Source organism: Apodemus sylvaticus, chromosome 8 (assembly GCF_947179515.1).
Source record: "Apodemus sylvaticus chromosome 8, mApoSyl1.1, whole genome shotgun sequence".
In the NCBI taxonomy this organism is placed as follows: domain Eukaryota; kingdom Metazoa; phylum Chordata; class Mammalia; order Rodentia; family Muridae; genus Apodemus; species Apodemus sylvaticus.
In genome coordinates, this window is record NC_067479.1 from 76,077,508 (window position 1) to 76,092,209 (window position 14,702).

General features: G+C 43.5%; 1 protein-coding gene across 1 annotated transcript; it reads right to left on the reverse strand.

Moving 5' to 3' along the window:
* Nucleotides 1-448: 448 nt before the first annotated feature.
* Nucleotides 449-2,682, reverse strand: Rnase10 (ribonuclease A family member 10 (inactive)). The gene is made up of 2 exons (XM_052191633.1): nt 2,577-2,682; nt 449-1,089 (listed from the first exon to the last, which is right to left on the reverse strand). The coding sequence occupies exons 1-2, from the start codon at nt 2,680-2,682 to the stop codon at nt 449-451; spliced, it is 747 nt and encodes a 248-aa protein (XP_052047593.1).
* Between the last annotated feature and the right edge of the window lie 12,020 nt (nt 2,683-14,702).

Below are 14,702 nucleotides of genomic sequence, written 5' to 3' on the forward strand. Positions count from 1 at the left end.
CACAGGGCCCAGGAGTCTGTGATTACCACATGTAGGTAGCATGTAGAGACCCCATGTAGGTAGCAGGGAAGGAGGTGGGTAAAGAAGGCATTAAACTCTTCTTAGTCTATACCCAAGGTGACCTCAGCCCAGGGGTCAGGCTGAAGACCATGGCTAAGGTAGGACCTAGAGCTTGGCCTTTGTCAGGCAGGGACTGAAGGTAAGATAAAGCTAGGAGAAACTAAGCATGATTATTTTGCCATTTCTAACCCCCCAGAACAAAATGCAAGTTGGATGACCCCCCCCAAGCGTAAAGAATAATTATATTTTCAAAAGACAAAGATCAGCAATGGTCCATCGTCTCTTCCCAGGATCTTCTCTATAGTTAGTGAACCCAAGAAGGGGACAGAAGCATCAGGAAATGGAACCGCAACAGAAGAGAGGCAACAAGACGGAGAGAAAGGCTGCTTCATTTAACCTCCAGTTGTTTCATGTCATTGCATGTTATGATAATGACCTTTTCAGTTATGTAAGTCAGATAGTGGCAGTTGGGAGTGACTTGGCCTGGTTTGGCCAACTTGCATAATGTCAGATCAAAAGGCCGGGGGCTTTTGTGACATTTGCCCCCCTTGAGGTCACAGTCAACCAGGGGACTGTTGCAGACGGCTTTGACTGTGCTTGGATCCTCATGGATGAAGGTGTACTGGTTAATGCAGCTCTGATTGTGCTCCTTTATCTTGTGAGCCATCATGGTATTACAGTCCCTGACACTCAAGTCAAACTTAAGGTAGTCTTGTTTGCTCTGAAAGAGGGTCCCGGCCCTCAGCATCCTGCTTCCCCCCACTTCATCTTCACTGAGGACAGTCTCTTCTGGCCAGATAGGTTGTGCCATTTCTTTGTAGCCAAGTGCCAGGGCTCCTGTGGTCCAGGTGCCCTCTCTCTCTTCAGTGGCCTCAGTATTCTGGGAGTCACTGGGCCAAAACTCATTCAGTGGCTCTTCCTCCAGGGTAGCAGCAGCCATGTGAAGGCCCAGCCCCAGCCCCAGCCCCAGGCCTAGCAACAGCAACAACACCATGAACAACAGATGCACCAGTGTCACCTTCATTTTGCCTGGAGAAGAAGAGGAAAATGAAGGCATGATGTAGAGATAAATTCTGGCCTCTGCTGTAGTTGGCTAAAGCCAGCAAAATAGGCCTTGGGTACTCCACTTAATTCTCCCCTTTACTCCGCCCACCTAAGGCAATGAATCTCTTTCTTGAACATTTCTTCTGCTCCTTCTCAAGACCACACAGGAATGGGGAATTAGAAAGTGGCTAACAATCCAGGCAGTGGTGGCGCACACCTGTAATCCCAGCACTCTGGGAGGCAGAGGCAGACAGATTTCTGAGTTCGAGGCCAGCCTGGTCTACAGAGTGAGTTCCAGGACAGCCAGGGCTATACAGAGAAACCCTGTCTCGAAAAAAACCAAATCCAAAAGGAAAGAAAGAAAGGAAGAAAGAAAGGAAGGAAGGAAGGAAGAAAGAAAGGAAGGAAGGAAGGAAGGAAGAAAGAAAGAAAGAAAGAAAGAAAGAAAGAAAGAAAGAAAGAAAGAAAGAAAGAAAGAAAGAAAGAAAGAAAGAAAGAAAGAAAGAAAGAAAGAAAGAAAGAAAGAAAGAAAGAAGGGAAAGAAAAGAAAGAAATAGGTTCATTCAGAAAGAAAGAGAAGAAAGAAATAGGTTCATTCTCACTCCTAAAGTAAAACTTTGAAAATGTGCAATCGAGAAAGAAAGAGAAAGAGAGAGAGAGAGAAAGAAAGAAAATAAGAAAGAAAGAAAGAAAGAAAGAAAGAAAGAAAGAAAGAAAGAAAGAAAGAAAGAAAGAAAGAAAGAAAGAAAGAAAAATAAAAATAGGTTCACTCTCACTCCTAAAGTAAAACTTTGAAAATGTGCAATCGTAGCTCAGGCCTCTGCTACATCTTATCATTTGAATTTCTGTTTGTAGTTAGGGAAGAAACGCAGTAAGGCCTTTTCAGTCTCCAGCTATCTTGGCAGCTGCTCTTGGTGGGGGGCCATCCCACAGCTAAGGCAGGAAGATGCCGCTGAGAGGAAGATACAGTCTTTCGAGTCAACAGCTCTGGGCTCCACCTTACTACAAAAAGTAGAAAGTACACGGTGTGTGCGAGCAGACTCTGAAGTCAAATGGGACTGAGGGAAGGGCACATTACCCTTCCCTCAACAACCACCCAGCTCTGAGGAAATCTGACATAGAATTTTATGCTCTTGGCCAAAAAGTAGCATCCATCACTACAGTCGCAATAGCATGACATTGGCACAGCATGTGGAAAATACTGCAGAGTGTGCACACTGGATGTCATTGACTCAAGTGACTTGGATGTTACTAGAAGCTTGCCAGGGCAGAGTGCTGAGATAAACCAGGAAAGGTTTTCTTTAGTAAAACTTGCCAGAGCTTGTTTTTGTTTTAAAGAAGAGGAGAGAAAGAAATGTCAATAGAATGAAGCCAGACGGGCTGCAGATGTGGTTTGGTTTGTAGAGACCTTGCCTAGCCCGCGTGAGACTCCGGGTTTGCTCCCTGAGGTATCCGACCCTGCTGTGGCTTACCTATACTTGTGAGCAATTTCAGATAGTCTTGGTTCTTCCTATGTCCCCAGTTCTGCTCTTCTAGAACTTTCTTCTCTGTGAACAGTACCCAGAAGCTGCTCTCCATAAAAGTAGCTATCTCCCTGTGTGCTGAGGGCTTTTAAACGAAGCCGGATTTCCTGAACCCATTCCTCTCCCCTTCTTTCTTTCCCAGCACAGCATGAATACACTCAACTAATTTGTCTTTCTGCTCCCACAAACACTTTGAAGTAAAGTGATTTAGGCAAATGACAGGAAGTATCCTCTAACTCGGTGAACTGCAGACAGTTTTATCCCACCAACCTGTGGTTTAGAACAGTCTCACCTTGTGCCTGAGTTTCAAGTCTGATTGTCTTGTTTTCTACGCATACTGCCTTAGGCCCTTTCCTATCACTTCTATAATGGTGGTTTCTAGCATCTTTTTATTTTTATTTGCGTCACCTTTCCGATACTGCTTTTCAAATTTTCCCAAGTGTATCATGACTTCATGTGACTATTTGCAGTGGAAAAAAAATCCAGATTTTGTAATGTAGTTATTTGGCTCTTGAAAAGGAATATCAAAGCAGAACAATTCATCAGCTCCTACATATGGTGAATAAAACCAGTAAGTTCACTGTGTACAATAGATACTCCCTTCTCCAGCTGGAGACTGATCGTCTGGGGACTGATAAAGCACTACAAAGATCATCTCCAGATCCACCCTGAGATGCATATTTTCTGTAATCATTATTATACAGGGGAGCCAAGTGGTGGTCTAAGAGCTCTGTCTCTACGGGGTTTCTGGGGGGTTTTTTTGTTTGTTTTTGTTTTTTATGTTGTTGGTGTTGTTGTTGTTTTGCCTTTTGAGCTGTGGTTCGTTCTTAAATAAGCCATCAACAGTGTAAGTAGAGACTAAAATCTCACCTGTTCTCTGCTAACCTAACAATATTAAGACTGGTCAAAAGGGACTGAAGGAGCTGAGGGGGTTGCAGCCCCATACAGGGAGCAACAGTGTCAACAGGCTAGACCCCGCCCCTCAGAGCTTCCAGGGACTGGACCACCAACCAAAGAGTACACATGGAGGGACCCATGGAGCTGGCAACATATGTGGCAGAGGATGGCCTTGTTGGACAAAAATGAGAGGAGAGGCCCTTGGGCCTGAGGGTGTTTGAAGCACCAGTGTAGAGGAATGCCAGGGAGGGAAGACAGGTGCAGGTGGGAGGGGAGCACCCTCATAGAGACAGAGAGGGGGGAAAGGAGAGGGAGTTTCTGAAGAGGGGACCTGAAAGGGGAAATCATTTGAAATGTAAATAAAGAAAATATAAAAAAAAAAAAAAACAAGTTGAGGGAATTCTGGCAATAAAAATGTAGATTTCAAACAAGAACTATAGAAGCAAGCTTCACCAACAGAAAGAATACAAAAGATGGAAGAGAGAATCTCAGATGTTGAAGACACAATAGAAAAAAATGGATACATAAGGCAAAGAAAATGTTAAATCTAAAAAAATTAAAAAATAAAAATATCCGGACACAAAATACTCGAGGAAATCTGGGACACTGTGAACAGATCAAATCTGTTCATAAAATAGAGAAATAGAGAAGGAGAAGAAACCCACATCAAAGGTCCAGGAAGTAGTTTAAGCAAAAATCATAGAAGAAAAGCTTTCTGATGTAAAGCAGGAGATGCCTATAGAGTTATAAGAAACATATAGAACACCAAATAGATTGAACTAGAAAAAAAAAAGTCCCCTCAGTGCATAGCCATCTATACACTAAATGTATAGAACAGAGAAAGAATAGTGAAGTGCAGACCTGAATGGCGAGGGATTGGTGGGGAAGGGTTCCAAGTTGGTTGTTCCTGCCCCTTTCCCTCCATACAGGTCTCCATGGGGAAAGCAGGACATTCTTGGGGTCCCAGAAGGCTCCTCAGGACGTCAGGGTGAGCCCAGAGCCAGACAGTGGAGATCAGGCTCACACAACTAAACTCTGCTGTCTGTGCCTTTATTTTCCTTTTTTTTTAAAGAAAAAAAGAATTACATTTTTTTATCCTGTGTGTGTGTGTGTGTGTGTTGTGTTGTGTCCATGCCATGGCATTTGTGTGGAGGTCAAAGAAGAACTTTTGGAAGTCAGTTCTTTGTACCATGTGGGTTCCTGATCCATCTCACTGACCGTTCTTTTCTCTTGGCTTGGCTAAGTGCTTTCTAAGGCCAGTCATAGTGACACTCAGTGGTGATCTATAGGTGTGTTAGTTGAGATATTCTCCAATTGTAGGTAGAGTTTGACCTTTGACCTCACAGAGTGGTCTACAGTATGGCAGGGGTTCACCTCTGACCTCAGGAGCCAGAGTGCCTGGTATGTGGGCACCATTTGTAGTATTTCAGACAACCTCTGTTCTCAGAGCTTGGGTGCATATGAAATATGGGCATGAGGTTTGCTGTTTCATGACTATGTCTAACTAACTACAGAGACCAAGATCTCCAAGGTATGTGTCCTAGGAGTGCACAGGGGCCTAGAGTGGCAGGTCAGAGTTCTCTCAGACTGGTTAGAGTTGATGCAGGTCCTGAGTAACCCTAGGGCATGGGATGGCTGCCGAGGGTCTCTGTAATCTTAACTACTCCAGCGGTAGAAGTTGGAGAATAAGGACTTCAAGTTCATTCTTAGTTTTTTTTTTTAAGTTTTATTTTCTTTGTTTTGTTTTATGTTTGCACTGTCACTCTCCTCAGACATACCAGAAGTGGACATCAGATGGTTGTGAGCCACTATGTGGTTGTTGAGAATTGAACTCAGGACCTCTGGAAGAGCAATCAGTGCTCTAAACCAATGAGCCCTCTTTCCAGCCCCCTAAGACAGGATCTCTCTCTCTCTCTCTCTCTCTCTATTTATTTTATGTATATGAGTACACTGTAGCTCACCATGTGGTTGCTGGGATTTGAACTCAGGACCTTTAGAAGAACAATTAATGTTCTTAGCCACTGAGCCATCTAACCAGCCTTCATTCTTGGTCTTATATAGCTCAAGGCCCACCTGGACTCCACTGGACCCTGTCTCAAAACAACATAAAACTTGAATTGTTTCTTTTTCTTCTTTGTGGATTCAGCTGCTTACCACCAAATCTAACAACCCGAGTTTGATACCCAGGACCCATTTGGGGAAATGAAAGAACCAACCTCTGCAGTTTGTTCTCTGACCTCTACACTCGCTCCACAGCACATGTGAACTCGCACACGTACACATACTAAATCAGTAAATGTGGAGAAAATATTGAATCATGAACTAAATAACTAATTATAGAATATATAAATACAATATATAATTAAATATTAATTATAAAAATAATTACATAATAAAACAAACATAGCAGCCATATGGTAGCTAAATTATGGAACCAACAAGAGAAGAGTGAATGAGGAAGTATAGTGCACATGGGATTGTTTTCAGCCATAAAAAAGAACAAAGTTATGTCACTGCAGGGAAATGGGTACAAATGGAGTAATCATATTGAACAAATTATCAGAAGGGAAAATGTTGTTTGTTTTCTCTTATTACTGGTTTCTATATTTTACAGAGAGATTAAAATTATATATGCCTACATGACATAAAAGAGTTAAAACTGCCTAGAGGGACAAAGGGAACAAACGGGAAACAGGGAGAGAAGGGAGCATGGGGGATATGGCCAATATACAATAGATCGTGTACTGGCTGGTTTTGTGTGTCAACTTGACACAGGCTGGAGTTATCACAGAGGAAGGAGCTTCAATTGGGGAAGTGCCTCCATGAGACCCAGCTGTGGGGCATTTTCTCAATTAGTGATCAAGGCGGAGGGCCCCTTGTGGGTGGTGTCATCCCTGGGCTGGTAATCTTGGGTTCTATAAGAAAGCTAGCTGAGCCAGGGGAAGCAAGCCAGAAAGAAACATCCCTCCATGGCCTCTGCATCAGCTCCTGCTTCCTGACCTGCTTGAGTTCCAGTCCTGACTTCCTTTGGTGATCAACAGCAATGTTTCCACAATGTAAGCTAAATAAACCCTTTCCTCCCCAACTTGCTTCTTGGCCATGATGTTTGTGCAGGAATGGAAACCCTGACTAAGACAGGTAGTAAGTGAAAAGTTAAAATTAAGATAACAAAATGGGGAGGAAAGAGCACATGATGGGCAAAATTGTTCCTGGCTATGGAAACTGCGTGTGATGGGCCCTTAGAGAGTGGTCGTATTCTTCCTTGTATTTCAGTGTGTTTAAAACTTCTATTAAAAACCACAGTGACAGTGTTTGGATGTGAAGGAAATGTTTAAAGTATGTTGACAAGAAGAGGAAGGAGGTTAGGGACCATTAGAGCAGCTTTGTTTTATGCTGGGTGTTCACATTGAGGAATTCAAACCACTTCCTGCCTCACATCCCTTTCCTGTTCTAGCAGAGGACAGACAGTAATGGTTTCTGGGAAGTGTCGCCAAAGGAGGAGCAGGTGTGAGTGTGCCAGGGTTCATATGTGCAAGTCAGAGGGCATCTTTCCAGGGTCAGTGTGCCAGGGCTCATATGTGCAAGTCAGAGGGCATCTTTCAAGGGTCAATTCTCTGCTACTACTGTTAGTTTCAGGGACTCAACTCACCGGGACCTAATGCCAGGCCAAAGGCCAACATTATTGTAAGCACAAGATAAAAATTATCTAATGGCATAACATATCCCTTAAATTGTTCACATTGAGTAAGATTGAGTAATTTTAATTATAGTCCCCTAACACTGATCTTCTTCCCCGCAGGATTTTCTCTTTTTCAAAATAGCATTACCCAGGATTCACATACTTCATGCTTACAGACAAGAACAGCCTAGTCATGTAGCATAACTGTTGTCTCTGGGAGATAAAACTAGGTAATATTGTTCAGGTAAGGACTGGAGTGTGGGGGGTACTTGTCAGGATGTCCAGGTTCTTGGACATGCAGAGATATGTGGACAGTAACAGAGCAACAGAGGTAATATATTAAGAAAGAAGGTGTTTTCAAGGAAGTAGACCAGACCTACTAGAAAGCTTATTCTCAGCAGTTCCTGTACCTGCAGAGTGGACTTTCATAGGGCATTTGTGTGATGTGCACTTCTCCTGCCCCTGACTCTTAGCAGCCTTGGTGGGACAGGGTGACTAGTCATATATTTTATGTGCTAATTTTGACCTTACTCTCTACACGTCTGCCCATAATTTCATCTAAGTGGCAGGGAACTGTGTTAAGCATTTTAACCACATTATCTTACCTAGCCCCAACTCCAAGTGGCTGACGTCACGTCTTTATTTTTTAAATTTAGAAATAAACTGTTAGAAGACTTTTTTTTAAATGCCAAAGACTATATGACTAATGTTTATACTCAGCTGTTGAACCCAGATCTGTCTGGCTCTGGATCTATATTCATAGAAGTCCCTGTACAGGCTGAAAAAAATACAGAAGTATGGAAATACACCATCCTGTAAACCCCTTGGAGAGGAAGGCCAGGCAATCCTGGAGGCGCATGAGAATTCTTGATAATAACAGTGATATGTGAGAAGTAAGAACAGTAATAAGACTGCAGGGGTAGGAGAGTGGGAGACTCAGTATAAATATGCTTTCTCAAAGCCAAGGGGCCAAAGATTCTCTGAGCTTAAAGGATATAAACCTCCGTTATTCAAACAACCATACCACTTTGCTAGAAATGTAGTAGAACAACGTGAATAACCCCAAATTTAGACCTAAACTGAGGTGATGGTGAGTATCTAAGCTGCTAAAACCTACCTGTGTATTCAGCTGGTTGTTGGCATAGGGAAAAAAATTATATTTGAATGGGAATCGCTTGTCTCCCTAATAAAACTTATAAAATCCTGGAGTCTGGGTTTGGCTATCATGATATATTATAGCTCTGTTATAAAGAGAGATTCTGGATTGCTTTAATTGGACTAGATATCATGCATTGAATTAATAGAACATTTGAACTAAGATGATTTGGACAGATTTCTCAAAGTGGTATTAAGATATTTGTCACCAGACATGCTGCTATCAGCATACCAAACTAAATTCAGCCCCTTATTTCCCACAGTAACTCTCAGAGGCTCAGGTCATAAAGATGAGTGGAGTAGAATGGGGTTTCAGACCTCAGCTTGTGGACGGCTGATCACTGTAATTACAGTGTACAGTTTACTCGGGTGGAAGAGCTATCTATCAGCAGGCACTGAGAATGTTGAGTCCTAAACCCAGCTAGGCACCTACAGAAAAACAGTGGGAAAAGATCAGAATCATTTGTTCTAATGCACAATGACTAACTTATTTATAAAACTGTTTTTATAGCTGTGCAGCCAAGTTTATATCACAAAAGGATGCTCAAAAATTAGTATTGATTGGTATATACTTGGTTCCCTGCTGGTAGAACTGTTTGAGAAGTATTAGGAGGTGTGTCAGAGAAGGTGGGCTTTGTTTGAGGTTGCAAAAGCCTATGCCATTCCGTGTGTGTGTGTGTGTGTGTGTGTGTGTGTGTGTGTGTGTGTAGATAGATAGATAGATAGATAGATAGATAGATAGATAGATAGATAGATAGATAATCTGCCTTATGTTTGGGGATCAGACATAAGCCCTCAGCTACTGCTCCAGCACCAGGCCAGCTTGCCTGGGGCCATGATAAGATAATTATGGACCTTAACACTCTGAACTGTAAGTCCCCAATAAAGTTTTTCTTCTATACGTTACCTTGGTCATGACATCTCTTAACGGCAATAGAAGAGTTACTAAGACAGTTGGAGCAGTATGAGCAGAAAGCTTGAGATTGAGGTGTATATTACCAAAAGAACAGAAGATGAAATTGTGCAGTAAGGCAAACAATGCTGACTCCTGCCTTAACCCCCACCCCGCAACAAACACACCTACTGTGGGGAGCAGAATTCAGAGACTATAAAGTCAGAAAAGAGAATACCCACAAACCTTTCTACGAGGGAAGTTTAAGGTTTTCATATTCTTCCAAAGCCATTATTCTGATGGCTTATGTGAATAAAAATTCCCAGGAAGTAACCACACCATCTACTGTATTGAACTTTCTACAAGGCTACTTAACTGATTAGGTCTTTTTAATCCCTCCTAAATGCTAGGTATTCAAGGCATGAGCCACCATGAATAGCTTGATTAGCTTTTTAATGATTGTAAAGAGACTGGGAAGCTACAGGTCTGGAGCCTCCTTAGCAGAGATTTCCCGACTGTGCTGTATAATCTGTCTGATGTTCACATTAGTGGATTTGAAAAAAGGTGTCTTGAATTATAGCTTTCTTTGTTCTGTTTCTATGGAACTGCTAGCACATTGAAGCACACATAGTATTTGGTGAAATCTGACATTCATAATTGGCTCCAGAATAGATTACCTCTATTTTAGAGAATTCCCTCTTTCCAGTTTTGTAAAGGTTTAAATGATAACTGTCTCCCATAGTCTCAAATATCTACACACTTGGTCTCCAGCTGGTGACTGTGTGGGGAGGAGGTGCAGCCTTGATAGAGAGGCTTTGAGAATTTACTGCTTTGTCTCACTTACAGTTCACCTCTCTCAGCTTTGTGCTTTGTGCCTGTTGAAAATGTGAGCTCTTAGCTTCCGGCATGGGGAAGCTGCCAGGTCTGCTGCGGGCTGCCATGACCTCACCCACCACGGTAAGTTTTGCCTTTGGGATCAGAACCCCAAATAAACTCTCCCTTAAGATGCCTTTGTCATGGTGATGAGGAGGGTTAGAAAGAGTTACATTTTTATTGCACTTTTGCCTAAAACACTGTGATTCTGAAATCTCCCCTCTCCTTATCTTGGGACTAGAGGCTTGCAAAATAGCTGTTCTAAGCTTACAGGTTCTTTTTCTGTAAGCATGCTGTATGGAAGTCTTATTTATGACACACACCCCTGCCCCCCCACCCCCCCACCCCCAGTTAAGTAGGCTAAACTTCTTACCTGCCAGTGAAAGAAAAGGTCACAAATGATGCTGCTGGTGGTTAGTTCTGGCCCAAGCTTATTGTGGTTAACTACACAAAGCAGTTCTAACTGACTTCTGTTGCGATTGGTTTCCAAGAGCACAGAACAGCAAAACATGCAATTAACTTAGGCATAAGAAAGTTTCCTCGTATCAGCAGAAACAACATATGAGAAAGTTTCCTTATGATAATAGAAACAGCACTTTAATAGAAAAGAACTTTAAAATTGGCTCGGAGGGAAGCTTGAGGATCTTTGAATTAGAGTTTGAGAGAAAAATGAAGAATAGGCAAATCACAAGTCCTGGCAGCTTCCAGGAGACAGGAGATGGAGAACAGGAAGAAAGGTGTTTCTTTTGAGTTAGGGTGAACAATAGAGGTCTGCAAGCACCTATAGAAAATCAGAATAATAGGGAGTTTCAGAGAAACAGTGAGAAAGCCCAGAGTGTCAGAGCAAGCAGGCTTTGAACTTAGGCTGGAATTCAAAGAACAGATAAATGGAGATTATGCTTTTAAAGTTGGAACTCAGGAAAAAAAAAATACCCAGGCTTAACAGTAAAATAAATGAGCAAGTTGCTGCTTTGGGAGAAGAGCTTCTGGGATGTCTAGGTGCATTTTTTTCAATAAGGGTATAATTATTCCTCCCATTTCCTGAGCATGTCACCAGGTGAATTAGCTTTCCCAAGGATTGCTCTCCTCACCAAGTAATTGACAGGCCCAACAGAATTAACTCTGAAGGGAGAAGACAATAATATTGGGGCATAAGGATGTTCTATGCCCCTCAGTGCTGGACTTACTGGCATGTGCAGCCACACCCAGCTTTTACAAGGATGCTAAGGACTTCAAGTCAAGTACTCTTCTGAATGTCAAGTATTTTTACACACTGATTCATCCCTATAGCCTCAGAACCTATACATTTTATCTTCTTATTACTAGATTAGAAATTTAGGTAATTTAATATAAATATTAGTTAATTATTTACTAATTGTTGATTTGACTTGGTTCAATTTCATTTATATTTTGGAGAAATTTGCTTATATACTTCTCTTATTATCATTTTAGTTTTATCATGCAGCCCAGACTAGCCTCAAGTTGCTACATAGCTGAGGATGACCTTGATCTGATTATTCTACCTCTACTCCCTGAGTGCTGGGATCCCAGGTATTTGCCACCATGGCCTGATTTTTTTTTAATTAAAATTACTTTTGTTTGTTTGTTTTTTTAGACAGGCCACACTGTCTGTAGTACAGGCTGACCTCAGATGCATAGAAATTCTCCTGATTTGGTCTCCCAAGATTTGTAATTGCACACATACACCACAATACCCTAATGTGTAATTAGAAATTATTACTTAGTATTATTTGCTTAGTAAATAATCAGCTAACATGTATGATATTAAGTGTGCTCCTACATTTATGAATCACCACATCCTTTTTTAAAAAAGGATGTCAGTAGGCAGTAACAACAATAACACTTATTGTTATTGTTGTTGTTGTAGTTACTGCTGTTTGTAGAATAATTTTCATCAGCAACATGACTACTTTGGCAAGGGATCTGGAAGCAGGAGCTAATGCGGAGGCCGTGGAAGGGTGCTGCTTCCTGGCTTGCTTCTCCTCCCCCCCCCACTCCCCATTCCCCCCACTCCCACTTCCCATCCCCCCCCACCCCTCCCCTACCTCCCACCCCTGCTTGGCTTATTCAACCTGCTTTCTTACAGAACCCAGGACTACCATACCAGCTTAGGGATGGCATCACCCACATGGACTGGGCTTTCCCCCAGTGATCACTCATTGAGAAAATGCCTTACAGCTGGATCTCATGGAGGTAATTCCTCAAGTGAGTCACCTTGCTCTCTGATGACTCCAGCTTATGTCAGGTTGACAGAAAACCAGCCAGTACACAGAGAAAACGAAAGTTATAGATTTATCCCTTGAGGGCAGAAAGGGCCTCAAGGCTGGAAGTCTGCTACCTGGACCCTAGCTTGGATATTTCACAGGGTCTCTGGGTCCTCCTCTGTGTCTTATTGGTCCTGTTTAGAAGCCCAGCCCCAAGCCTTCCTTCCATTTGTCTTCTCGATGTCGTCCATCTCAGGCACTTTCTCATCTACCGCTGTCCTTTTAACTCTCCTCTAAAGTTCAGGTCTTCGGTCCTGGAAGCGAAAGCTTTTACCCATGGGTCAATCTTGCTGGTCCCACAACTGTTAAGACTCAAGTGAGCTGGGTCGTAGTTAGCATGCTCCAGCCTTATTCCATATATATTTTTTTTTCTGCGAAGATTTCTAAAGAATGTAGGGTAAAAGGCCCAAGAAAAGAACACCCTGGCCCTGACTTGACCAGGAGACCAGGGCAAAGGGAAAGAGCATCCTGAACCTGGCTTGACCCTGAGACTAGGACCAAGGAACGGACTTTATGATTCTGACTTGACCAGGAGCCTGAGACCGGCAAGAAAAAGAATCCTGCCAATCCCAGAGCTTGCCCCAAGATCAGGCCATAGAATCCCACCAATCTCAGGCCACCCTGGAAAGCCTCGCCCCGCCCCTAAGAAACCCTACATAAAGCCTGCCTTCTGCTCAGTTCCCTCCTACTTCTCACCTGAGCAGACCTGCCACCTACTTGTGTCCCTCCCAATCTCTTGTGTGATGTTGTTTGGTGTGACTTTGTGGTATTCCTTGGCTCCTGACTGCTAAGATACCTTGCCCCTTGGAGTTGTAACACTTACACTGATGTTGTGCCTCACATAGGCTCTCCTGGGGCCGCTACTCCCAATTAGGGACTGAGGTGAACTGGAACCCTATTCCTCATCTGCAGTCCACCCACAAAAGAAACCCAACCATGGTCTTTTTTTTTTTTTAATTTACATCCCAAACACTGTTCCCCGCCCTGGTCCCTCCTTCACAGAGTCCCTCTCCCCCATTTCCCCTCCCCCTGAGTATCTCCCCGCCCTAGCACATCAAGTCTCTGCTAGATAAGCACATCCTCTCTGGACCAGGAGCCATGAAGACTGAGCTGCCTGTCTGCTACATATGTGCCTGTGGGCCTCATTCCAGCCTGTGGATGTTCTTTGGTTGGTGGCTCAGACTCAGCAAGCTCCCAGGGGTCCAGGTGTGTTGACTCTGTTGGTCTTCCTGTGGGGTCCCCATTTACTTCAGGGCTTTCAATCCTTTCCCCAACTCTTCCATAAGTGTCCCCAACCTGCATCTAAAGTTTGGCTATGGGTATCGGCAAACTCCTGGCTTGTCTCCACAAGGCCTCCCTTAAAATGGCAAATTATGGAAAACTCTAAGACAAATCCCAGGACAAACACAAAACCCCATCTCGATACCTAGACCACCTTACAAAGGCCCTCCTACAACACACCAATCTGGATTCTGAGACCCTAGATGGAACAATTCCTTATAGTTTACTTCTCACAGAGTTCTCTTAATATTAGGGCCAAACTTGAATATCTAGAGAAAGGACTCTTGACTCCACAAGCAGAAGTTTAAGCCATGGTCCTCAAGGTGTGCCGTGGGAGAGGCGCAACAAATACCTGAGCTAAGGCCTTTCAGCTGCCTGGAGCAGCTACGCAGCCTCCCAAGGCCTAAGAACCTCTGGATACCTGCTTCAAATGCTGTTAGGAGGGTCATCACTGGGCCTGGGTCCTTGGGCCATCAAAAGGGACATTGATCTGCTGACCGTCCTCATGTCCCTCACAGCATGGGGACATCTGGCCCAGATTGTCCACCAGACCACCTTCTAGGTCTGAGTATGGATGACTGAGGGGACCTTGGCTCCCTTGGCCTGACCACTGTCATCTCTGACTGGGAGCCTTGGGTTATCACAATATCAGGGTGACCATCTCTTTTCTGGACACTGGGATCACTTTTTCAAACTTGATGAAGTTTTGAGGACCCACCTCTCCTTCTTGTTGTTCCCCTATTGTTGGGGTAGAGGGACAGCCTTTCCAACCTCACCAAACCCCACCTCTTAGTTGTATTTTTAAGGGTATCCCTCTTTCCTACTTTTTCCCAGTGGTACCAACCCTCCCTGTTCCCTTGCTGGGAAGAAACCCCTTAGCCAAAGTGGGTGTCTTTATTTCCTTTGCTCTCCCAATCTACCTGACCCCCCGGGCCTGTCCCATTCCCTTCTTCCACATCTTTATCTTCCTCCTCCTCTTTCTCTTCTTCCTCCTTCTCCCCCTCCCCTCCTCT